This window comes from Panthera uncia, assembly GCF_023721935.1.
Source record: "Panthera uncia isolate 11264 chromosome C1 unlocalized genomic scaffold, Puncia_PCG_1.0 HiC_scaffold_4, whole genome shotgun sequence".
NCBI lineage: Eukaryota > Metazoa > Chordata > Mammalia > Carnivora > Felidae > Panthera > Panthera uncia.
In genome coordinates this window covers 29871502-29897273 of record NW_026057585.1, presented here as the reverse complement: position 1 = coordinate 29897273, position 25772 = coordinate 29871502, and the positions used below count along the sequence as shown (strand labels likewise).

General features: G+C 42.9%; 1 protein-coding gene across 3 annotated transcripts in view; it reads left to right on the top strand.

Moving 5' to 3' along the window:
* The window catches only part of LRRC8D (leucine rich repeat containing 8 VRAC subunit D), a 122915-nt gene extending 111254 nt beyond the window's left edge, over nucleotides 1-11661 (top strand). For all 3 annotated transcript variants that reach the window (XM_049616809.1, XM_049616810.1, XM_049616811.1), the window contains one exon: nucleotides 8716-11661. In XM_049616809.1, coding sequence (XP_049472766.1) covers nucleotides 8718-11294 — 2577 coding nt within the window. In that variant the 5' untranslated portion in view covers nucleotides 8716-8717 and the 3' untranslated portion in view covers nucleotides 11295-11661. The remainder of the gene's footprint in view (nucleotides 1-8715) is intronic.
* Nucleotides 11662-25772: the final 14111 nt, after the last annotated feature.

Sequence of the window (25772 nt, the reverse complement as noted above, 5' to 3'; positions counted from 1 at the left end):
TACATGCCCCTAAGAGATAGGTATTGTTGCCAAGATTTAATAGATGAGGTGTGGATGCTCAGTGAGGATAAGAAAAGTCCTAAAGATTTTTCTCCAGAACCAGTTCAATGTAATCAAATGCAATAGCAATCATTTTAGAACATATTTGAACCTAGAATGCAGCCTAGCTTGAATACCTACAATTAGGCTACAACCCTATCTAGTTTCACTATCCTGTTTCTGTTGAAAGGCAGTTGAGGGAGTAAAATAAACAAAGATTGAGGTCTGGCTTCTCAGTTTTAACAGCTCTACTGAGATATAATTCATATACCATACCATTCACCCAGTTAAGTATATACAGTTCAGTGTTAGTATATTCACAGGGTTGTCCAATCTCATAGCTTCTAATTTTTGAGCCTGGCTATTGGTCATTGGTTTATTCCATTATTATTGGTCATACTTTCATGTAAGAAAATAGAATCGTGTATCGGAAAAGAATTTAGACTGAATCTTTTCTGATTCGTCTTTGTTCAGCCAAAGTCCATTAACTTCCCTCTTTCACTTCTAGTACAAGAACTTTCTCAATTTCCATGAGAAATGTTTGCTTACAGGAATGTTAAGCTGATTTTCACATGTACCATAAACAGAGAAGCCTTGGAATGTGAAATCCTCATCCTCGTAATGTAATTCTTTAAGTCCTTTACAAGACATATTATAAAGGAGAGCCCAAAGAATGTACTTACTTACTAAATGTGCCTTCCTTGGGTTGAAAAAATATCTGCTGATAACCATGTATACCCATTCTTTATTTTAAAATTTATTGGGGCCCCTGGGTGGCTCAGTCGGTTGAACGTCCGACTTCAGTTCAGGTCATGATCTCACAGTCTGTGAGTTCAAGCCCCGCATCGGGCTCTGTGCTGATGGCTCAGAGCCTGGAGCCTGCTTCCGATTCTGTGTCTCCCTCTCTCTCTGCCCCTTCCCTGCTCATGCTCCGTCTCTCTCTGTCTCAAAAATAAATAAAAACATTACGAAAAAAAAAATTTTTTTTAATAAAATAAAATTTATTTATTTATTTTGAGATATAGAGAGTGCACACGAGGTGAGGAGGGGCAGAGAGGATGAGAGAGAATCCCAGGTGGGCTCTGTCAGCACAGAGCGCAATGCAGGGCTCAATCTCGTGAACCTTGAGATCATGACCTGAGCCAAAATCAAGAGTCAGATGCTTAAGTGACTGAGCCACCCAGACACCCCTGTGTATATCCATTTTGAGTCTTGATTCACTAAAGAGATCAAAGATACAGAAGTTACGTACCGATCTTCTCTCTCATTGACTTGACTTTCACATGAGAAAGTCCTTGAAGATCATCATGTACTTAATACGCTATATTATAGGAGTATGTATTTCATATACTTTGTGTGCACTCGTGTATATGAAAAGCAACTTCTGTTTTCAAAGTGCTAACTGCGTTCTGGGGCAGTTAATGGTTGAAACACTCCCTGGGAGGTAGGAAGTTTTTACTAAGTTTTTGATGGGTAAAATAGGATAACAGATGCATTTATTGAAGCCCAGTGCTTGAGATAAGAGCTATCAAGAGGCTGACATTGCAGGAAAGTACTGGTTTCCTGCCCTATGGTCCAGGCACTTCCTTAAGACTGCATTTAAACCATCCATGCCTTGGTTTGTTTCTATCTTGTGACTTACCCGTAAAATGTGATATCTGTACAGGAGCATACTAGACTAATAATGGGATAACATTAGAATTATTTGTAGTTACTTTGTAGTTTCTGTAACAGATAATTCCCAATATCTCCACACCTTTGCACTGTTTCTTCTGTCAAAATTATATTTCCTCCCCTCCCCACCACCGCATGATGGTCCCCCTCCTTCTGATCTCAAGTTGGAAACCACCTCTCTGTGGAGCCCTCCCAGTTATCCCAGTTATCAGATGCAGACATGGGTTTGTCCTGTGCTGTTCCTCCTGTATTTTGTATTAACCCGGTCAGAGCAGTTTTCTTACAGTGTTGTAATAGCACACTTAATGCTTCTCATCCCCATTTGACTGGGAACTCCTTGGGGGCACAGACTGGGTTACGTTATCTCTGTATTCCCCTTGGCTGTGCCTGGCTCATGGTTTTCTTGAATTCTGAGTGAATGTCATGAAAGGTTACCTTAAGGAAGGTTATGATTACATAATTTCATTCCTCTGTCTCCTCAACGCCAAAGACAGTGGTTAGCTCCCTCCTTCAGCAGCCAGCCGTTAGCCAGCAGCACAGCCATTGGAGGACTGGGTGATGGAGAATGAGATTTGGAGATGAAAGATTCTGTTAGCTCTGTCACTTAATCAGCCCAGGGAGGTCATTTAAGCTTTTTGTGCCTCAGGTTTCCACATACTGTTGGGCAATAGCAGTGCCTAATTCACTGGGAGTTACTGTGAAAATCAACCAAGGAACTTTATAGAGAAGTAGTTTGCAAACTGCAAACACACAAAGTAAGGAAGAGAGGCAGGATAGTCTGCTAGAAGGAACATGCGATGCGGTTTGGCCCTAGATGAGATTTTTCAATCCAGACTCCACCGCTAATTATTTGACTTCCACAGCGTCACTCCTGCAAGCCTATTCCTCTGTCTGTCAGGGGAAAATAACAACACTTGAGCAGATGAGAGTAACGTTGTGAAGGTTAGATGGAATTCGGGCAGTGTTCCACTCGTGTTCCATCTGTGCACGTTCGACTGTTCCCAACCCCAGCTTTCGCACATTTCGCGCATTTTGCGCACCCTCTTTTCCGTAGCAGATTCGGTCTTTTGTACTCCAGGGAGAGGAGTACTTCTCCCAGGCCAGGCAGGATAGTCAGTGAGAGGAGGCTGCCAGAAGGTTACGGGCTTCCCTGGCCTGTGACGCCAGCCAGCGGGTGTGTGCCTTGGGGTGGGAATAAGGCGAAGCCTCCATCCGCTGTCACTGCACATCCGTGGGGCGGGGGTTTGTGCTGCAGCTTCTTTTCCTATTTCTTCTTGAAACTTTTTATTGACGTTAAAACACGTATACCTGAAAAGGCTTATGGCCTAAGTGTATGCATCGCATTTTATAAACTGGCCAGACCCATGTAACCAGAGCATTCATTCGCATTGATGCCTGATACTTCACTTTGTGACTACCACATTTCACCTTTTCATTCTACCGGTGGTGGACATTTAGCTGGTGTCCACTTTAGGGCTATTGCAGAGAGTGCCGCTGGGAATGGCCTTGTACATGCCTTATGATGAAGATCTGTGTTTCTCATAGGTATGTAATTCACAGTGGAATTGCTGGGTCGTAGAATATGCATATATCCCATTTTTGTAGATACTCACTCAAAAGTTTCCCGGTGTGGTTATGCCCATTTAACACCCCTGACAGCAGTGTTGAAGGGTTCTGAGTGTTCCACATCCTCACCAGCATTTGGTATTATCTGTCAGTTTAATTTTAGAAATTCTGGTGGATTTTATGATACTAGGTAGCATTTTGGAAGTAGAACTGTTCCTTCATCCTCCAGAACTTAAAACTCTGAACTTTCATACATTCATTTTCAGGAATGCATCCTGCACAAAAGCAGGGAATTATACCAGATACATAGCCCCCAGTACAGTGTTTGGTGTGTGGAAGGAAGATGGCAACATGACAGCTGCCATTATTACTCTCATCCTCATCATTGTCATCACCAAATGCCTTCTCTGTTCTTTAGAGGGGAGAGAACAGGTCACGGTGGATCAAAGGTGAATAATAAGGCACAGTCTGTACCCATAAGGAGCTCAACATCTGGATGAAGAGACAAACATTAGAAACATTATTATTAGACCATGTGACAGGAGTTTGGGGAAAGTTTGAGTTGGAACTTGAAGAATAGGAGTTCAACAGACAGGAAAAAGGGAGGTGGGCTGGAGGAAATGGCAGAGCCCCAGAACCCTTGGTGGGCAGTGGCAGAGAAGACAGCATGCTGGAGGAGGAGAGCCCACCCTTGCATGCCCGATCTCAGTTGTTCCGATGTCATCACCCTGGGGTGATGTGGGGGCTGAGCTAGTGACCATTCGGGGTCATTGTGAAGTTATAGTACTCTAATGCTCTGTCTTCTCCTTTTAGCTTTTTCTTCCTCCTCTGAGAAAGTGATCAACTTCCTCTTCTGTCTCGGGACTCCTGTCCTGAGTCTGAGCCCCAGGTGCTTTAAAACCACGGATGAAGCTTTAACAGCTATAGAATATCACTGGTTACAACAATGCCATAGTTTCTTTACTTTGTGTTTTTAGCTATTTATTTTTATGTGGAAGCCTGACTTGTAGTTTTTATTCTTGTAGGCCTAAGTTGCAATGTGGCAGTTAAGTTTAATAAAATGCTCTTCTGCCAATACCATGTGTAGATAGTTAATAAATGTCCTTGAAGAATTTTGTGGAGGAGGAGGAGGATGCTGAAGATGACCATCAAGAGCCATACAGTCTTTCCTTGATTAAGCACCTACTAGGTGGCAGGAATTGGCTGTATGGGAATAAGGAGGCTGGACATGGTCCCTGGCCCCGTTGAATTTTAAATCTAGTATGAGATCAAACAAGTAATCAGTCAGCCCACCACAGTGTGATAAGGGCTATTATGGGTAGAGGTACAGAGTCCTGTGCGACACATCAGAGAAGACTAGAGGTCAGGGAGGGCTTCCTAGAAAAGGTGACAGAAACCTGATAGCCTCATGAAGGGAAGTGGGAAGGAAGTAGAGGAAATAATGCGTGGGAGGTCCTACATACAGGGAAGAACGGCTGTTTGGAGAAACTGGAAGACGTTACCAACCTAGGGCATAGAGAATGTTGGGAGAAGAGGAGTTTTAACTGAAGGGCGAGCTGCAGGTGGGAGGTGGATTGAAGGAAGTCAAGAATGGTGGCACACGGGGGCACCTGGGTGGCTCACTCAGCCCAGATCATGATCCTGGGGTCGTAGGATTATGCCATGTCAGACTCTACTCTGCACATGGGTCCTGCTTTGGATTCCCTGTCTCCCTCTCCCTTTGGCCCTGTCCCCTGCTTGCTCACGCTCTCTCTCTCTCTCTATCTCTCTCGCTCGCTCTCTCTCTCTCAAATTAAAAAAAAAATAACGGAGGCAGATAGAAAAAGACAGACATCATATTATTTCATTTATATGTGGAAACTAAAAACCAAAATGAAAAACAGAAAAATAGACTCAGAAATGCAAGAACAAATAGATGATTGCCAGAGGGGAGTGGCTGAGCAGGGATGACTGAAATAGGTGAAGGAGATTAGGGGGTATAACTTCAACTTATAAAATAAGTCACAGGGATGAAAAATACAATGTAGGATATATAGTCAATAATATTGTAATAGCTGGGGCACCTGGGTGGGTCGGTTAAGTGTCCAACTCTTGATTTGGGCTCAGGTCATGATCTCACGTTTCATGGGATCGAGCCCCACATTGGGCTCCGTGCTGATGGCACAGAGTCTGTTTGGGATGCTCTTCCTCTCCATCTCTCTCCGCCCCTCCCCTGCTCACGCTCTCTCTCTCTCAAAATAAATAAACATTAAAAAAAAACCCCACAATAATATTGTAATAGCATTGTCTGGTGACAGATGGTAACTACACTTAACCATGGTGAACATTCCGTAATGTATGTAATTGTTGACTCCCTATCTTATACGCCTGAAACTAATAGGGCATTTAGTGTCAACTCTACTTCTGTAACAATAATTAAATAATAAGTAGATAAAAGACTGGAGGCAGAGAAGTAACCAGTATTCTCAGCAGGGTGACTTTCAAAATTCCCTTCTCCCCTCCGTCCTCCAACCCAAACATACTGACTCTTTTAGAGCCCAATACAGCTATTTGAAGAGTAAAGAAAAATCTTACTAGAAAGAAGTGTTTTGTGCAAAAAATATATATATTTTTTTTTCTATCAGTTATACTGATGGCCCTTTAAGACCATCGTCCCTGGGTGTGACCATATGATGTTCTTTGCCAGGAAGAAACTTTGTGAGCTGTGTTCTGCAGTCTCTGTATGTGAAGTAAGAGCCGCTCCGTAGCCTGTGGCTCGGTGCTGTGTTTTGTGCATCCTCTACAGGGACCAGAGAGCTCAATGTGACACGTGGGTGAACAGTTTCTCATTTAGTGTGGCCCACTGTGCATTGCAATAATCTTGCTTTTTGCTTAAATTCCCAGCCACTCACAAAACTGTAGACACACACAAGATACAAGAGCTCAGAATAAAAGGATTCCAGTGGGGATGTTGTCTCCCACTTCCTTGATCATTTTTTTAATAAAGACTGGGTGCCAGTCATTTCATACTTAAGCCCTTGAAATCTAGAAATGTGATTTCTACCAATTTTCACAAAATAAAAGTAAATAGTCTGGCTGTATTTGGGGTTCTTGGGCTTATGTTTACCTGATTAAATAAAAGACATTTCACTTTAAAAAAGCAAAACAAAACTGCAGGGGTGTCTGGGTGGCTCAGTCAGTTGAGCATCCGACTGTCAATTACTGTTCAGGTTGTGGTCCCAGGGTCGTGGAATTGAGCTCCAAATCAGGTTCTGCACTGAGCTTGGAGCCTTATTAAGAGATATTTTCTCTCTCTCTCTCTCTCTCTCTCCCCCTCCCCCCCGCCCTATTCTTGCTTGTGTGCACGTACTTTTAAACAAACAAGGGGCACCTCAGTGGTTCAGTGGGCCCATTCCCACTACTTGCATCTGACTTAAGCATCTGACTTCGGCTCAGGTCACGATCTCGCAGTTCATGGGATCAAGCCCCACATCAGGCTTTGTGCTGACAGCTCACTGCTTCCAATTCGGTGTCTCCCTCACTCTCTGCTCCTGTCCCACTCATGCTCTGTCTCTCAAAAATAAATGTTAAAAAATAATTTAAAAACAAACCAAAAAACCACAACAACTCCAAATATGAGAATTGCTGTTACAATTGAATAGATATTCATTGTATTTTATTGAGAAAAATTACGTGACTCCTCTGTACAGTACCAGATATGTGGAGAGAAAAAATAAGGTATGGCCCATCCCAACTCTCAGAGATTTACTCTACAACAGAGAGAACAAGCAGAATCAAAGTACTGATATCATCCAAGGGAGACACCAGTAACCTGTCATGTAACAGTATTTCCTGCCACAGTCAGAGTCAGCCTCAGAATCCTTTTCAACACAGCATACCAGGCAACTTTTGTAAGATAAAAATGTTTCTTCCTTTATTTAAAAAAATAATGTATAATGTATTCCCAGAACTTTAGGTATTCACCTGGCCTTTTATCTTTTTGTTTTTTACTAACTTCTCAAAGAAATAAGTCATTTTATATATGAACGTTGGAACCTGAGAGCATCTTGAGAAAGTAGAATATAGTAAAGTTCCTTTTCAAGAAGTTTCAACTTCCAGCGGTGCCTGGGTGGCTCAGTCGATTAAGCGTCTGACTCTTGATTTCAGCTCAGGTCATCAGCTCAGGGTCATGAGATCAAGCTCCAAGTTGAGCTCTGAAATGAGCGTGGAGCCTGCTTTTAAGATTCTCTCTCTCCCTCTGTCTTTGCCCCTCCCTCCCTCTCTCTAAAATAATAAGAAATAAAATAAAGAAATTGAAACTTCAAATTCAAGAAGATAAACACCTGTTTCACATATATGATTACAGAAACCCATTCCCACTACTTGCCCTATAAACATTGTGTTTTTCTTGGTTACTTCCAGGATGATTGTCCTTGGTACTTTGACTCTGTGTATAGTTTCAAGACTGTAAAGCTGCCAGCTGTCAGTGAATGGTGACCACATTTTCAGGTGTCCTGGTGCTGGAATTCCCTTCATTGCTTCTGGGCTCACCCACATTGGTAGAGATCAAAGGTCTTACTGGGCCTGACCTTTTTGGTGTCATGTCACTGATCATTCCACCTGTGTCTTTGACCCTCTTCTCCTTCCACATGCTTTCCACAGGTGCTGTATCCAAGGCCATAGTTTCAGTTTACATATATTGATAAATCCCAAGTATGTATAGTAAGATTTCTCTTAAACTCTGGACCCTTAATTTCAACTGTCTGTGGCACATTTCCACCAGAGTGATAAGAGCTTTATAGTCCTTACTTAATCTAAGCTTTCCGAATAACCCTTAGAAGTAAACATCCCCAGGCTTGGAGAAGCACACCATTCACCATTCATAAACAGTAAGCCTGAGTCTGGTACACAGGCTATCTAGAAGTTAATAGTGTACACGGACCATTCCATTTTGGCTTGAACAAAATAGAAGTCATCTCACTCCTCTCCCTAAAACTCCAGTCTTAACCTTAAATCAGTCCAGTCCACAGCAAATACCATCTTGTTCTCATATCCTTCTTCATGGTCCAGGAAGTTACAAGACTTTTTCAGTTCTGTCCCTAAAATAGTTCTCAAACTGCCCCCGCTCCTGCCTCCATTTCTACTCTAACCCTTGTAGACCTTCAGCAAAGTGTTGTAATTTCTTACCTAGTAGGCATTCTTATTATTCCTCTCCCATTTTTTTCTCTTCTCTTGGGCTAGGAGAGAAAAGCTACAACAGACCGCGATTTTTCTCATATATGTTCGTTCCTTTTAGTTTATTTACTACTATACCTGTCTTGGATAAAAAGCTAGGATGTGGATGAGAAAACTTTACTTTGGTGCAAGTAAAGTGTTGGGTTTTGTCTTGTTTTGTATTCTACTTAATGTTTTCACTTGTATCTTTGTAATAAAGTCTTTCGTTTCCTTGTTTTCTAGGAATGTTTACCCTTGCGGAAGTTGCTTCACTTAATGACATTCAACCAACTTACCGAATCCTGAAACCATGGTGGGACGTGTTTATGGATTACCTGGCTGTCGTTATGTTGATGGTAGCCATCTTTGCGGGAACCATGCAACTTACCAAAGATCAGGTGGTCTGCTTGCCGGTATTGCCATCTCCTGTAAATTCAAAGGCACACACCCCACCGGGAAATGCCGACGTTACCACCAATATCCCCAAGATGGAAGCAGCCACTGACCAAGACCAAGATGGGCGGACGACAAGTGACATTTCCTTTGGCACATCTGCTGTGACACCTGACATACCTCTCAGAGCCACATACCCTCACACAGATTCTACAGTTTCAAATCAGGAGACAAAGAAAGAGAAGAAGGATCCAACAGGCCGAAAAACAAACTTGGATTTTCAGCAATACGTATTTATTAATCAGATGTGTTACCATCTGGCCCTTCCGTGGTATTCTAAGTACTTTCCATACCTTGCTCTTATACATACTATTATTCTCATGGTCAGTAGCAACTTTTGGTTCAAATATCCAAAAACATGCTCAAAGGTAGAACATTTTGTTTCAATATTAGGAAAGTGCTTTGAGTCTCCGTGGACTACTAAAGCATTGTCTGAGACAGCGTGCGAAGACTCGGAGGAAAACAAGCAGAGAATAACAGGTGCCCAGACTCTACCAAAGCATGTGTCTACCAGCAGTGATGAAGGGAGCCCCAGTGCCAGTACCCCGATGATCAACAAAACAGGCTTCAAATTTTCAGCCGAGAAGCCTGTGATCGAAGTCCCCAGCATGACCATCCTTGATAAAAAAGATGGGGAGCAGGCCAAAGCCCTGTTTGAGAAAGTAAGGAAGTTCCGTGCTCACGTGGAAGACAGTGACTTGATCTATAAGCTCTACGTGGTCCAAACATTTATCAAAACAGCCAAATTCATTTTTATCCTCTGCTATACCGCAAACTTTGTCAACGCAATCAGCTTTGAACACGTCTGCAAGCCCAAAGTGGAGCACCTGACTGGTTACGAGGTATTTGAGTGCACCCACAATATGGCTTACATGCTGAAAAAGCTTCTCATCAGTTACATATCCATTATTTGTGTTTATGGTTTTATCTGCCTCTACACTCTCTTCTGGTTATTCAGGATACCTTTAAAGGAATATTCTTTTGAAAAAGTCAGAGAAGAAAGCAGCTTCAGTGACATTCCAGATGTCAAGAATGATTTTGCGTTCCTTCTACACATGGTAGACCAATATGACCAGCTGTATTCGAAGCGCTTTGGTGTGTTCTTGTCGGAAGTCAGTGAAAATAAACTTAGGGAAATCAGTTTGAACCACGAGTGGACGTTTGAAAAACTCAGGCAGCACGTGTCCCGCAACGCCCAGGACAAGCAGGAGCTGCATCTGTTTATGCTGTCAGGCGTGCCTGATGCTGTCTTTGACCTCACAGACCTGGATGTGCTCAAACTTGAACTGATTCCGGAAGCTAAAATTCCCGCTAAGATTTCTCAGATGACTAACCTCCAAGAGCTTCACCTCTGCCACTGCCCTGCAAAAGTGGAACAGACTGCTTTTAGCTTTCTCCGAGATCACTTGAGATGCCTTCACGTGAAGTTCACCGATGTGGCAGAAATTCCTGCCTGGGTATATTTGCTCAAAAACCTTCGAGAGTTGTACTTGATAGGCAATTTGAACTCTGAAAACAATAAGATGATCGGACTCGAATCTCTCCGAGAGTTGCGGCACCTTAAGATTCTCCACGTGAAGAGTAACTTGACCAAAGTTCCCTCCAACATTACAGATGTGGCTCCGCATCTTACAAAGTTAGTCATTCACAATGACGGCACTAAACTCTTGGTACTGAACAGCCTTAAGAAAATGATGAATGTCGCCGAGCTCGAACTTCAGAACTGTGAGCTGGAGAGAATTCCCCATGCTATTTTCAGCCTCTCAAATTTGCAGGAACTGGATTTAAAATCGAATAACATACGCACAATTGAGGAGATCATCAGTTTCCAGCATTTAAAACGACTGACGTGTTTAAAATTATGGCATAATAAGATTGCCACCATTCCTCCCTCCATCACCCACGTCAAAAACTTGGAGTCACTTTATTTCTCTAACAACAAGCTCGAATCCTTACCGGTGGCAGTGTTCAGTTTACAGAAACTCAGATGCTTAGACGTGAGCTACAACAACATTTCAGCGATTCCCATAGAAATAGGATTGCTTCAGAACCTGCAGCATTTGCATATCACCGGGAACAAAGTGGACATTCTGCCAAAACAGTTGTTCAAATGCGTGAAGTTGAGGACTTTGAATCTGGGGCAAAACTGCATCACCTTCCTCCCCGAGAAGATTGGTCAGCTCTCCCAGCTCACTCAGCTGGAGCTGAAGGGCAACTGCTTGGACCGCCTGCCAGCCCAGCTGGGCCAGTGTCGCCTGCTCAAGAAAAGCGGGCTTGTTGTGGAAGACCATCTTTTTGACACCCTGCCACTCGAAGTCAAAGAAGCATTGAATCAAGACATAAATATTCCCTTCGCGAATGGGATCTGAACTGAGGTGATACGTGCACATCCGTGTGCAGGAACCACTTCCTAGATTGCAAACACTCACGTACAAGTTATTGCAAGATAATGCATTTTAGGAGTAGATACATCTTTAAAAATAAAACACAGAGAGGATGCATAGAAGGCTGATAGAAGACATAACTGAATGTTCCATGTTTGTAGTGTTTTCAGGCATTCCTTTCCAGATCTTTTCTCTTTTCTTTTTTTCTTTTGGGGAAAGGGAAGGAACGATTATAATCACTAATCTTGGTTTCTTTTTAAATTGTTTGTAACTTGGATGCTGCCGCTACTGAATGTTTACAAATTGCTTGCCTGCTAAAGTAAATGATTAAATTGGCATTTTTCTTACTCTACCACCTTTTGGGAGGTGTCTTGATTTACTTTGCTTGACCGATGCAATATTGCTTTAACTCAGACCACTTAAAGACACATCGGGTCTCAACTTGTAAATGTAGATTTGCTGAAATACTGATTTCCTTCCTGTTTTAATTTAAAGTGCCTCAGATAAGCACTTCTTATAATACTGGGCTAGGGCTACTGCTTCTGAGAATCCCATTTTATAGATTTTATACTCTTGGAGGCCTGCAACACGATAAAGGTGTGTAGACTTTCAGTTTGTGGGGTGGGGGGGGGCATTATTTAAAAAAAAATAACAAGGAAAAGTAAAATAACATCCCCCTTACTAGTGGCTATTTTTCTATAGTCTGGAGTTTGGATTATGAAATACATTTTTCTACCAATACTATAAGGTTGCCAATGAATAGAAAATGATTTTTGTAAAAATTAATTACAACCAGGACAAAAATTATAATGGCTTAATGATTAATACTTTTCAGTATATCAGGAGCACCTGGGTGGCACAGTTGGTTGAACGTCAGACTCTTGATTTTAGCTCAGGTCATGATCTCACGGTTCTTAGAGTCAAGCCCACATTGGGCTCCACACTGACAGCACAGAGGCTGCTTAGGATTCTCTCTCCCTCTCTCTCTCTCTGTCCCTCTCCCCTGAATCTCAAAATAAATAAACATTATTTTTAATCTTAAAAAAAAAAACTTTGCAATGTATGAATATTTGGACGATAACACAAAATCAAGGATCATTAATTTCTTGCCCTTTTCACTGTTGCAGGGGAAAACGGGACTTAAAGTTCATTAAATTGGAAAACTGACTTTCCCTATTGATTTCAGTGACAAGCTGTATTTCCTGTGTTTGTCTGCACCTAGGAGGGGTCATGTCCAAGGAAATGCTGGCAGAATGTACTTTTTGGATGATGGTTTTCCTTCTTTAACCTACAAAGTGTACAGAAATTCGCTGCCATCTGTTTAGGTATTGGTCAGCAATACCTAAGGTGTTTCTTAGCCTTTCTACAGGGGTGTTTTTTCAAGAGAAGAGGACTGTTTGACATTCCTGATGACAAAATAATGTCCTCTCTAGACAAGACTGGACTCATCTAGTAAGATACTGGAGGGGCCTGGCTGGCTCAGACAGAAGAGCATGTGACTCTTGATCTCGAGGTCGTGAGTTCAAGCCCCACTTTGGATATAGAGATTACTAAAAATAAATGAACTTAAAAAGAAACTGGACATTCTCTTGTCACACTTTAGCGTGAATTGAAGGATTTTGCAGAGAATGTGAAAATATGGACTCACATCCTTGCTTTTCCTCCCCAAACTGGTCTCAGAGTACTGGCCCGTTGCAAGTGGTGATGAATCTTTGTTGGCTGTAGACTTACAAATACTCTGGGAAGTGTTACCACTAATAGAGAAAGCCTTGTCCTCTCTGGCTGCCTTAGGAACTGACCCTATCTCCAGCATCCCAGCCACTGTCTCTCTTCCTAAAAGACAAGTGTATAAAATCCCAGGTTCAGAAAATCAAAGGACAAGGGCAAATTTGGGATATATAAGCCATTTGTCTTCCATATACGCACCTTTGATTTCTCTACTATGCACCTAGCCAGCCCAGGGAACTGGGAATTCACTGCTGGAACGAGTCAAAGTCCCTGGCTACTGCAGCTTTTTAGCAAAGTGAGGAAGAGGATACTAATAATGCCAGTTATACAAATGATTAATTATAATTGTAATCTAGAAGGTGTGCAGAATCTACGTGAATGAATTACGGCTAGGAGAGGTAACACTTAAAGAGGAGCTTCAGGGAGGTTTTGTACCCATCAACTCTGCCTGTAAACAGACGTTTCCTTCCCACTGGCCACATAGGGCACTATCCTCCCTGCATAGTAATGCCACCAGCAGACTATGGGCACAGCATTTTTAGAAGGATGCCTCATAATCTTGCTTGTGAGGTGAACAGGCCAGATCTCAACGATCCTTGCTTTATGGACTAGGAAACTTGCTTTCCTTTCTTAAAACAAGTGTATGTTATTTTGAAGGTCATAAATGGCAAGACACCCCCTGGTCACCGTGCTCTGCAGAGAGGTCTTCTGTAGGAACCAGTCTGTGACACTGCCAAGCTTGACAGCTGGCCCTGGCCCGTGGGTACCCGTTTCCTAATCAATACTTGAGGTTCAGTCGCTTAGAACTGATTGGTGTTACATGCCTTCAAACATACCCAAACTTCTATTGACTTTATCAGCCCTTAATGATTTCCTTGAACTCTGAAGAGTTCATGGTCCATTGATTTAAGTGCCTCATTCCTTGCCACTGTTTGCACGTAGCAATATTTTAAGAGAGGTTTCCCAAGAAATGCTGATTCATCTTGCAAACTTTAAATATACAGGATCTTGGAGTCTCAACAAAACAACAAATGAGATGATGAAATATACTGTCAGTCCATGTGTCTTCACAAATTTACGTTGCCACCGCATGTACCAGACATGGGAGAAAAACAAGTTAGAATGTACGACTTTTGGCTTACCAGTATTTTCATTTCTTTTTCCAAAGCCCCTTGAGCACCATTTGGAGAGAATTCATTTAAAGAAACTTTCAATATTCCATGTCTGTGTGAGTCCCACAAAGTCTGAGGTTTACTAGTGCCTGTTTGACCCCCCTCCCCCCACTTTCAGTTGGCTCAACGGAGAAAACTGGCTTTTTGGGGGATTCAGAATGAGCTGAAATTGTCACAGGGACCTCAGTCTTTGTAGTGGAGATTTAGCAATTTAATAATAGGTAGAAAGAGTTCATTCTGTAAAAGTCCTGGCCCACAGTTCCTGCCCATTTGACATTTTTCATAGATAAAGGGAAAAGTCTTACATTTTATTGCTAGCACTTTCTCTGACTGCCCCCTCTGAACTCAGAGGCAACCAGCAACTAAACCCGAAGTTGCTGATGGCAGTGAACTCCAAAGTGCCCTTGATACCCACGCCCAGTAGCTGTTTCCATTCACCTTGCTGAATAAAAGCCAGAGTGCTGGCCTCTCACTAGGATTTCTGGCACCACTTGGCCAGTAATTCATTACAATAAAATGGTCTCTTTATCAACTGAATCCCCAAACAAAGCCTGAACTAACAAAAAGCGCTTTTCATGGAAAGAAGAAGGAGGGGGTGAACTTTGGAAAACAGTTTTCAAATGTCCTCTAACTTGTGACTGACACAAGAAGTGGTCCCATCTGGTCCTGGCCAGCTGTGGCTCTCCCAGGACAACCCTACCAGGTATTCGGAGTAGTGTCTGCTTGGGGGGCTTGGTGGGTGGGGAGACAACAGCAGGGCCACAGACCATCGCCTTTCAAGTCTGGTATAGCCTGAGGTGACCACCATGTCGCAGCTATCAGGGGAATAATAAGCTCCTTGGTTCACAAATCTTCCAACTCCAAAGAATAGCAACGTATACATTGTCACAGGTAAGCATAGTCTTTCTCGTGGAATGCACAAGATTTTTTGCAGTCAATTTTTTGCAGGGTTTCGTCTCAGACTCAGGACCCACACCCGCACCTCTGAGGGTTGAAATGGCCTAGCCCCACCTGCTGTTCCTATAATCAGTCCTTTCCCTACTACTAAGATTCCAGGCTCTGGATTGACAGTGGCTGGATTTGAATCCTGACTCTGCCTCAGCTGTATGACCGCAGCAGGCTACTTAACCTCTCTAAGCCTCAATTTCTTTATCTGTAAATGGGAATAATAATACTGCCTCCCAACGGTGCTTTTTGTAAAGAGTGAATGAGGTGATTCGTTTAAGGTGCTGTGTCTGCCAGATAGTAAGTACTCAATAACGATTACTGTTACTGATGGAGGAACATGGGGCAAGCTGAGGGCAAAGTACAGGCTAACAGCACCCCCGCTACCTTGTATGATATTCCATACATACACTCCCACTACCCCAAAACAGGAAAGAACAAAAAAAACAAATAGGAGTCTCTACCAGTTTACAAGAACAAGACAATCCCGTCAATGGCCTAAAGTCCAGGAACTCCCTACTGTCTTAATTCTTTGCTAGAGGGAAAAACAACCTTAGCCTGACAATAGCTAGGCCTGCAGTAAGTCTTTAGCATGTGAAAGCCTCTTTGGAAACTCCCTCTAGACTTTATCTCTCCCAACTCCTTAAACCGGTCACCAGCCCCCACCCCGCCCCCACCCTTGCCTCACAGCTCTTCTTGCCCTCGGGTCCTGTCCCTGTGCTTTAATAAAATCACCTTTTGCACCAACGACGTCTTCAAGAATTCTTTCTTGGCCATCAGCTACAAACCCCGCCATCACCCCCAAAACTGCATCATTACCATTATTTTTATCCCCAACCGTCACAGAAGACTGTTCGTGTCCCCTAATACGCATTCTCTCCTTCCCTTCCTTGGTATGGAATTTTCAGTGGACACCGGGAACACATCATAAAATATGTACAAAATAAAATATTTCCCAACCTTACTTGGGGCTGACTGTGGCCATGTGACTAAATTCTAGCCAAAAGAGTGGGAGTGGAAAGGGAATGTGCACTTTCTGGATTGAGCCCTTTAAGGGAAGGGCCTGCCATCCCTTTCCCCATTGCTTCTGGTTAAACTGCAGATTTTAGAAGGGAGTCCAGTGTAGACTGCAGACCCAGGGAAACAAAGCAGGCATGGGCCTGCAACAGAAGACTGGGTGGGCCTGACAAATTCAGAGAGCAGGATTACATAAAGGAGGAGTAAATTCTGTCTTGTGGAGGCCTCTGTGCATTAGGGGGCTCTCATACATGCAAGTCCCAGAGACTTTGCTGCTCAAGCTGCTGTGCAAGGAGCTTCTCAGAAATGCTGAATCTCAGATCCTTTACCCAGACCAATGGAATCAAAATCTATATTTTAACAAAGTAATATCCAGGTGATTTATAGGCATGTCAAAACTTGAGAAGCATTGTCCGAAGTAGCACACCTATCAAAAACGAGTTGGCTGGCCATCATCAGGAGCTGGGAAGAGGTTGGTGCCGATGACTAGTGTTTTTTCCACCATTGGGCTCTGCCTCTCCCTTCAGCCTGCCGCTGGGCTCTCAATGGGGAGGAAACCAGAGTCGGGCTGATGCTTGTGGCTTATGCCAACTTCCATGCTTCCCCTTTGCTCCTGCTGGCAACCATACCATTCCTATCACTATGGCAACCACAGGAAGGCAGTGTGTAGTCCTACTATTGTTGACTGCTTGAAGAGATGGTGGAGGAGTCTGAAGTTTCGAAGGTCCTATAACTGCTCTAATGACCTATGTGTCCATGTTCAGGCCATGGACACTCTTCACAAGCCCAGGTGGCTAAACAACCCCATTCCATTGTTTCACCTTCAGACTGCGTCTGGGTTAGCTGCTTAAAGCTCACTCAACCATGGGATAACCTGCTCATTTGAGCCTTTCCAGAATGTCCCTGGGGAACTGCCAAATAGCCTGGCATGGAAATTGGCTGGAGTCATTTCAGGGGAAGACCCGCCCAAAGGAATCACCCAGGTGTTAAGCCAAGTTGTGTGTATACTGTAGAGAAATCTGTGTTTTCAATTTGCCAGTGGGAAGCTATAATTCAATAGTAGCCACATAATTCAGTACTTTGAAATGAAATACTGCCTGGATGGAAACCTCTTCAAGATGTATCTCCCAGGGTTTAACCCCAATCTTTCCTATGACTTAGGCCTGCCGGCTCTTTATCTGCTTTGGTTGTGGTGGGAACAGCTGGTCACCATCCAGACGACAATCCTTCATCGTCTTGAAGATGGTGATTCAATCACTCATCAGCTTTTCGCCAGGATGTTTTGAAGATTATGTCAGCATGGTGCTCAGAGCTCCCTGGAGATAAACGGTGAGCAAACACAGCCTGCTATTAATTTATCATCACACTAGGCAAACAATTTAGCCCAAGTCCATTTTTTCATTCCTGCCCAAGAAGTAGCTGATGCATATTCAAGATGACGCCTTCCACTTATCAGTTCTATGTAACTGCTATTATCTAGGGGATTATGTGTTTCAGGTTTCCATTTCTGAAGGTGAAAGAACACCTTTGAACGTGGATTGAGCAATATAAGTAGCAATAGCAGCTCAGACTGTATACTAGATGGGCACTTGACTGACTGACTTGTTCCAGCAAACCTGGGTGGTATGAATTATCCCCATTTGACAGATGAGGGAACTGTGAGTTAGACAATCCGCCTGAGGCCACCTAGCCAACAGGAGACCAGGGCACTGTTAAATCAGAGGATGTGCCTAGCTTATCTCGTTCAATCCTCACCAGACCAGGAAGAGAAAAAGCATTGTCCCCAGTGATGAGAAAACAGATTCAGGCAAGCTAACCTGTCTCTGGTTCCACATTGTAGGTAGCAGACACTAGCCGCAGACTCAAGTGTGTCTACAACCAGAGTCACGCTCTCCCACCAAACGACACGGCAGATGTCTGGTGCTCTGTCAGCAATTCAGAAAGAGGTTGTGAAAGCTGTGTTGACATCTGGTTGTATAAATCCGCCCCAAGCCAAGGCTTTTCTTCATTCTTTAGTAATAGGAGTTTTTGATGTGTCTCAGCATCTGTCCTTAGCGTTACGACTTGTTTCCTCTGGTAGGCTGTCTGACAGTCATGAAAAGGCAATCCACCCAAGGTAATGTAATTATTTTCCCCTCACTAAATGTTCAAGGCATGGCCGTCTTTACTCATGGTCATTTACTCCGAAATGAGAAAGCTCTGTCTGGACTATTTGATGCAGAGTAAATGTGGTGAAGAGTGACATTCAACAGGTCCAGAAAGGTGGGTGCAGGAAAACACTGTAACATTTGCTGGGCCCTCCAGGCAGATGTGACTTTTCTTTCCAGCATGGCATTTGAGACAGATTCTCAAGCTGTTACCAACCCGGGCGGCACCGGCGCCTGCGTTGTCCTGACCTTTATTTTTACTGGATCTCTTTCTTCTTCTGTTGACAGTCCCTGCACTCCACCATCTGGGCTAGGACAAGAATCAGATATTTGTGGTCCCTGGGGAGAAAGAACCAGTTTTACTGGAAGAAACTGCTTAGAAGAAAGAAAGAATGTATAAAGTTGAGGAAGCTAACATTCCCACCCCTGCTGGTACCTTTGTAACCCACCCCGCTTCAGATTTACCTTTCAAAGCCTCCAGAATGTTTTGATTTGGGGTTTTTTTGGTTTTTTTGTTTTTTGTTTTTGGCATTTCTTATCCTTTGTGATTGTTCCTTATCCGTTGTAATTTGTTCTAATATCTTACCTAAAGTGAGCTCAGTTTCCTGGGAGTAAATTTTTTTTTAAGTTGACTTAGGTATTTTGAGAGAGACAAAATAAGCAGGGTAGGGGCAGAGAGAGAGAGAGAGAGAGAGAATCCCAAGCAGGCTCTGTGCTGTCAACACAGAGCCCCATGCAGGCTCGAACTCACCAACCATGAGATCGTGACCTGAGCCTAAGTGGGACACTTAACCGACTGAGCCACCCAGGCGCCCCGGAGTTAATTTTAACCAAAACGTGAATTGTCATTTGAAAAACACTTATGTGTGTCATGTATCTCTGACTCCTTGTAAAAGTGAGTAGAACTTTTACAATATAACACAAGTAATACACAGACAACATAAGCAGAAAAATCTTGTCATTCACGACGACTAAAATTAATCTCGATTAGACTAAAATTTTCTTGGTCGGGAGTGACCAAGAAAGTATGCAGATGGAGCAATAAGAAGGAGGTCAGAGGAGGCGGAAATAGGTGGGGATGTTTTAAAATATTGTCAACAGTTATTCTATTATTTACAGAATAAAATTAGCCCAATGACACATTCTAAGTATGGCCTCAGTTCTTCCACCAGCCGGAGCTGAAGACGGGGTAAATAACACGTGTGCTCGGTTGCCATGAATCAGGCCCCGTGTAGTCGCTTTGGGGAAGATTGCAAGAGGTAGTAAGTTAACTACTCGCACTGAGTTCTTAGTTGCTAGAACTTAGTTGCTTTCCTGGTTGTATGAAATTAAATTAATTCGTGGCCTCAGACGTAAGTCCCTGTTTGTAAATAGAGCCTTCTGCCAATAGTTCAGCCACTTGCTCTTTGTCACTGGAACTGAGGGAATGCAGTGTGGTGGCCAGGGTTCCAGCCTGCAACCTAACAGACAAGTCACTTAACATGGGTGTGCTTTTGCTTTCTCATCTGTGAAATGGGGTTAATGATAGTATTTCCTTCGTGGCATTGTGTGGATTCAGTAAGTTAACACGTATGAAGCACCTAGAACAGGATTAAGCATGTTGAGGGCTTCATACATTTTAATGGTTTTCATTAATAAAGTTTCTAAAACATTTGGAGGATATATCCATAAGCAAAAAAAAAAAAAAAAATCTGGAAAATAAAGCTATAATGTAATATTATGGTAGAGCTAGGAAAATGGACACTGACCGATTATGAACGAATTGTGTCTTTCTCTCCTTTCAAAAGTCAGCAAAGACAAGTCACAGGGTACTTAATGCCTTACAAGCAGCTTTTCATACATTTATTCACTTGTTTATTTTGCTCAGCAAATCAGAGTAACCAGACTCTGTATCATTAGGAACCCTCTTTGGTTGGTTATGAATGTTTCTAAGTAGTTCTCTAAACTTGGGTCAGACCCTGTGACCCATCTGGCCAAAGGCCGGAAGACAAATTTCCGAAGAACGGCAATAAAGGACTGTGTCTTGAGCTAGTTTTTTGGGTCCTCAATAAGGAATGCTGACTATTTTAGTTACATAAGGATAAGGAATTGGTTGCTGATATAAGGGAGGAAAAAAAAATTGTTTTCCCTCTACCCATCTTAGGTTCATAGACCCAGCCCTGTAAATTAGACTGACAAGACATTAGCAAGAGGAAATCAAACAGAAGTTTATTAACAAGTGCATGATACATATACAAGGGAGCACCCAGAGAGGAGTCATTCAAAGGCGTGGTATAGCATTTTTTACAATTCTACCTACAGTGTTAGGTTAGTTTCAGGTGTACAATATAGTGATTCAGCAATTCCATATGTTGCTCAGTACTCATCATGATATGCATACTCTTAATCCCCATCACCTATTTCACCCATCCCCCCACTCCCCTCCCATCTGGTAACCATCAGTTCTCTATACTTTAGAATCTGTTGTCAGTTTGTTGTTGTTGTTGTTGTTGTTGTTGTTGTTGTTGTTGTTTTAAAGTAAGCTATACCCCCAATGTGGGGTTTGAACTCATGACCCAGAGATCAAGAGTTGCATGTTCTACCAACTGAGCCAGCCAGCTGCCCCTTTGTCTCTCTTTTTTCTTTTATATATAAAGCCTTGTTTTTTTTATTATTTTTTTAAGTAGGCTCCATGCCCAGCATGGCACCCAACGCAGGGCTTGAACCCACAACCCTAAGATCAAGACCCTAGTTAAGATCAAGAGTTGGACACTCAATCAACTGCCCCACTGTGTCTCTTTTGTTCATTTGTTTTGTTTCTTAAATTCCACATATGACTGAAATCACATGGTACTTATTTGTCTCTGACTTATTTCACTTAGCATTATATCCTCTAGGTCTATCCACATTGTTGCAAATGGCAAGATTTCATTCTTTTTTTATGGCTGACTAATATTCCATATATACACACACACACACACACACACACACACATACATGCCACAACTTCTTTATCCATTCATCTATTGATGTACACGTGGGTTGCTTCCATAGTTTGGCTATTGTAAATAATGCTGCAATAAACATAGGAGTGCATATGTCTTTTCAAATTAGTGTTTTCGTATTCTTTGGGTAAATACCCAATAGTGGAATTACTGGATCATACAGTAATTTTTAATTTTTTGAGAAACTTCCATACTGTTTTCCACAGTTGGCTCCCACCAAGAGTGCACAAGTGTTCCTTTTTTTCCACATCCTCTCCAATACTTATCATTTCTTGAGTTTTTTATTTTAGCCAGTCTGACAGGTATGAGGTGATATCTCACTGTGTTTTTGATTTGCATTTCCCTGATAATGAGTGATATAGAGCATCTTTTCATGTGTCTATTGGCCATCTGTGTGTCTTCTTTAGAGAAATGTATGCTCATGTCTTCTGCTTATTTTTAAATTATATTATTTGGGTTTCTTTGGTGTGTGTTGTATGGGCTCTTTATATATTTTGGAATATTAACCCCTTATTGGATATGTCTGTCATTTGCAAATATCATCTCCCATTCAGTAGGTTGTCTTTGTTTTGTTGGTTGCATAGCATTTTAGCAAAAGAACAATACATGTTTAGTGAAATCTTAAGAAAAAAAAGGGCTTCGAGTTTCTAGGAGCGACAAATTGTAGGAAGGCAAATATATGGGGAAATTAATGGTAGATAAAGGCTAGTTTTAGCAAAGATTGTTTTGTAGATTTCTCTGGTGCTATCTCTGAGCTGGTAAGGTCTAGGGTCATCTCCAGTGGTGAACTTCTGTCCTCCTGGTAGAGAAAAGAGATGGGACACCTTTGCAAATTTACATCCTACTTTTAGGCAAATAGGGGTGGGCAGAGAGCTTTTTTTGTATCTTTTTCTTCTCAGTTGCCTTCAGCTCAAAATTATCCTTATGCCAAAGTGGCATATTTGAGGATGGCATATTCTAGTACCCTTCACTGTGCTGATCATCATTCTGCATTTCTTTTTCATTAACTTGAAACTTTCATTAAGACTGGTCATTGGGGCTAAACATGTTCAAATTTTTATAATCTATTCAAGAAGATAAAAAATTATGATCACAGGGGTTCCTGGGTGGCTCAGTTGGTTACGCGTCCAACTTTGGCTCAGGTCAATATCTCATAGTTTGTGGGTTCAAGCCCTATGTCAGGCTCTGTGCTGAGAGCGTAGAGCCTGGAGCCCACTTTGAGTTCTCTGTCTCCCTCTCTGCTCCTCCCCCATTCACACACACACTCTCTCTCTTTCCCTCTCTCTCTCTCTCTCTCTCTCTCTCAAAAATAAACATTTAAAAAAATTATCATCAGAAATAGTTGGCCGATGCTTCCTTCAAAGGATTTTTAAAATACCTGATCCATGAAATGCCAGATTTACAGAACAGATGACTAAGGGGATGATCATTCACAAAACACAAAGAATCTTTCCTTCTGTTCATCAGAGTTAGCGCCTCTGGAACTCAGAAAAAGAAGCGGGTTATACGTAATGTTTAGAAAATGCATCTGTTGCTGATAGCAAAGCACATTTGCACTTTAAACAGAATGCTCATTTAAAAAGTACTCTCTGTCCAGGCTTGCATTGAGCATCTTTGTCTATTCATCTACTCCTCTGCCAACTAAAGAATAAAACGAAGTGAATGGAGGTTTTACAAGAAAACACAAAAGGCAGTGTTTCCGTTGCTTTTTTAACTCTGCTAGTCCCAGACCATGATGATGAGGTGTAAAGTGTTATCTGAGAACCTGTGAGATCTCAGCCTTACTTGAAGATTCAGCTCAATTTGTTACATTTATTTATTTTTGAGAGAGAACGTGGGAGAGGGGCAGAGAGAGAGAAGGCTCCAGGCTGTCAGTGCAGAGCCCATCACAGGCTTGAACTCATGAACCAAGAGATCATGCCCTGAGCCAAAACCAAGAGTCAGAAGCTCAACCGACTGAGCCACCCAGGTGCCCCAATTTCTTACATTTGAAAGACTAGGAACCAATCACAAGGTATGCAGGGCTTAATCCAGTGGACTTTTAACCCTTTCATTATGCCAAAGATCCGCCCTCTACTACACTAAAGGGATTTAAAGATCCCCTTTAAACTTCGGCTATACTAACAAAGAATAGGGGTGAGAATGGGGGGCGGGGTACACAATAACTGCTCAGGCCAGGTCATCTGTTTCTGTAAGAAATAATCCAGCTCTTGCCCTATAGAAGCTGGGCAATGTGTTAAGTTCTGGGGCAAATCAGATGTACTTGATCCCTATCAAGAAAGAATTCAGGGACACCTGAGTGGCTCAGTTGGTTGAGCACCTGACTTCAGCTCAGGTCACGATCTTACGGTTCCTGAGTTTGAGCCTCGTTCGAGCCCTGTTCGAGCCCTGAAGTGGGCTCAGGACCAATACTGTCAGGACAGAGCCCACTTTGGATCCTTTGTGCCCTGCTTCTCTCTGCCCCTCCTTTCTCTCTCTCTTTCAAAAATAAACATTAAAAAAAAAAAAAAAAAAAAAAGAGGGCCGCCTGGGTGGCTCAGTCAGTTTAGTGTCTGACTTTGGCTCAGGCCATGGACTCACAGTTTGAGTCCGAGTGTCATGTTAGGCTCTCTGCTGTTGGCACAGAGGCCACTTCAGATCCTCTGTCTCCCTCTGTGCCCCTCTCCCTCTCACGCTTGATCTCTCTCAAAAATAAATAAGCATTTAAAAAACTAATAAATTTTAAAAAAGAGGGGCGCCTGGGTGGCTCAGTCGGTTAAGCGGCCAGCTTCGGCTCAGGTCATGATCTCGCGGTCCGTGAGTTCGAGCCCCGCGTCGGGCTCTGTGCTGACAGCTCAGAGTCTGGAGCCTGTTTCAGATTCTGTGTCTCGCTCTCTCTCTGCTCCTCCCCTGTTCATGCTCTGTCTCTCTCTGTCTCAAAAATAAATAAACGTTAAAAAAAAAATTTTTTTTTTAAATAAAAATAAAAAAAGAATTCAGCCCACACTTTATTCTCTGTTCTTGCCCCACCGTCTGCCCCCATGTTTGCCCTCCACCGTCCCACAGAGGTGCAGCTCCCAAAGAACAGGACAAGTCCTCAAAGAAGCCAAGGCCTTCTCATCAGCTGCAGTCTCCCCCACCCTTTCATTTCTTGCTGCCCCTCCCTGCTTTCCCCTGTACCCACATGTTGGCATTAAAGGACACAGCTTGTACTTGTTAGCTCTCTCTTATGTAGTCTTCTAAATGTCCTGAAGTCTTTTTTTCTGATTACAAAAGTTAGCACATGTTCATTGTTACATAAAAGTCAAATATGACAGAAATGCATGTCCTCTGAAAACATATCACTCCGTCCCTCCAAACTGCAGACTTTCCTTTAAACTTCAAGTAATAGTCAAAGTCTTTCAATAGCCCTCTGATTTGCATACATCTTCCCCTCTCTGACCCTTTATCCTTCATCTGGCCCTCTTTACTGTGCTCCAGCATTACCGCATTCAGCTTGCCTGCACTCCAGGACCTTTGCACCAGCCCCTCCTTTTGCTGCAGTGCTCTCCCCGCCATACCCACATGGCTCTGTCTTATCAGCTTGGGCTGCCATAACAAAATACCACAGACTGGGTGGCTTCAACAACAGAAATGGATTTTCTCACAGTTCTGGAGGATTTAAGTGCAAGATCAAGGTTGCAGCCGATATGGTTTCTAGTGAGAATTGTCTTCCTGGCTTGCTATGTCCTTACCTGGCCTTTCCTCGGCACATGCTCACAACCTCATTTAACTTTAGCTACTTCCTTAGAAGTCCCATCTTCAAACATAGCCACAGTGGGGGAGAGGGCTTCCCCACATGAATTTTGGGAAGACACAAACATTCAATCCATAACCACTTCCTTCTTCCATTCCTGTTTACACATCACCTTATCAGAGAGGCCTTCTGTGGCCTGCTCTTAAAAAAAAAAAAACAGATTTAGGGGCACCTGGGTGGCTCAGTTGGTTAAGTGTCCAACTCTTGATTTCAGCTGGGGTCCCCATCTCACGGTTCGTGGGATGGAGCCCCACGACGGGCTCTGTGCTGGCAGTGCAGAGCCTGCTTGGGATTCTTTCTCTCCACTCTTCCCTCACTCATATGTTCTCTATCTCTAAATAGATAAATAAATAGATAAATAAATAGATAGATAAATAAATAAATATTTAGAAAAAACAACACACAGATTGATTATTTCTCACAATTCCATGGGTCAACTGGGGTCACTGGGGTCATCCAAGAGCTGCAGTCATCTGACTGAGACCAAAGGGTGTGGGGTTGCCTTACCCACCTGCCTGGACCTCAGTGCTGCTGTTAGAGAGTCTATCTCTTCAGAGAAATCTCATTCTTTTACAGTCTAGTCCAGCATGAATGCTTCAAAAAGTCAAGAATGGAGGCTTCAGGGCTCCTAAGGGCCTGGGTTCCTGATGAACAAGTCAGGAATAGCAGAGTCCATCACAAGGGGATGTGGACAC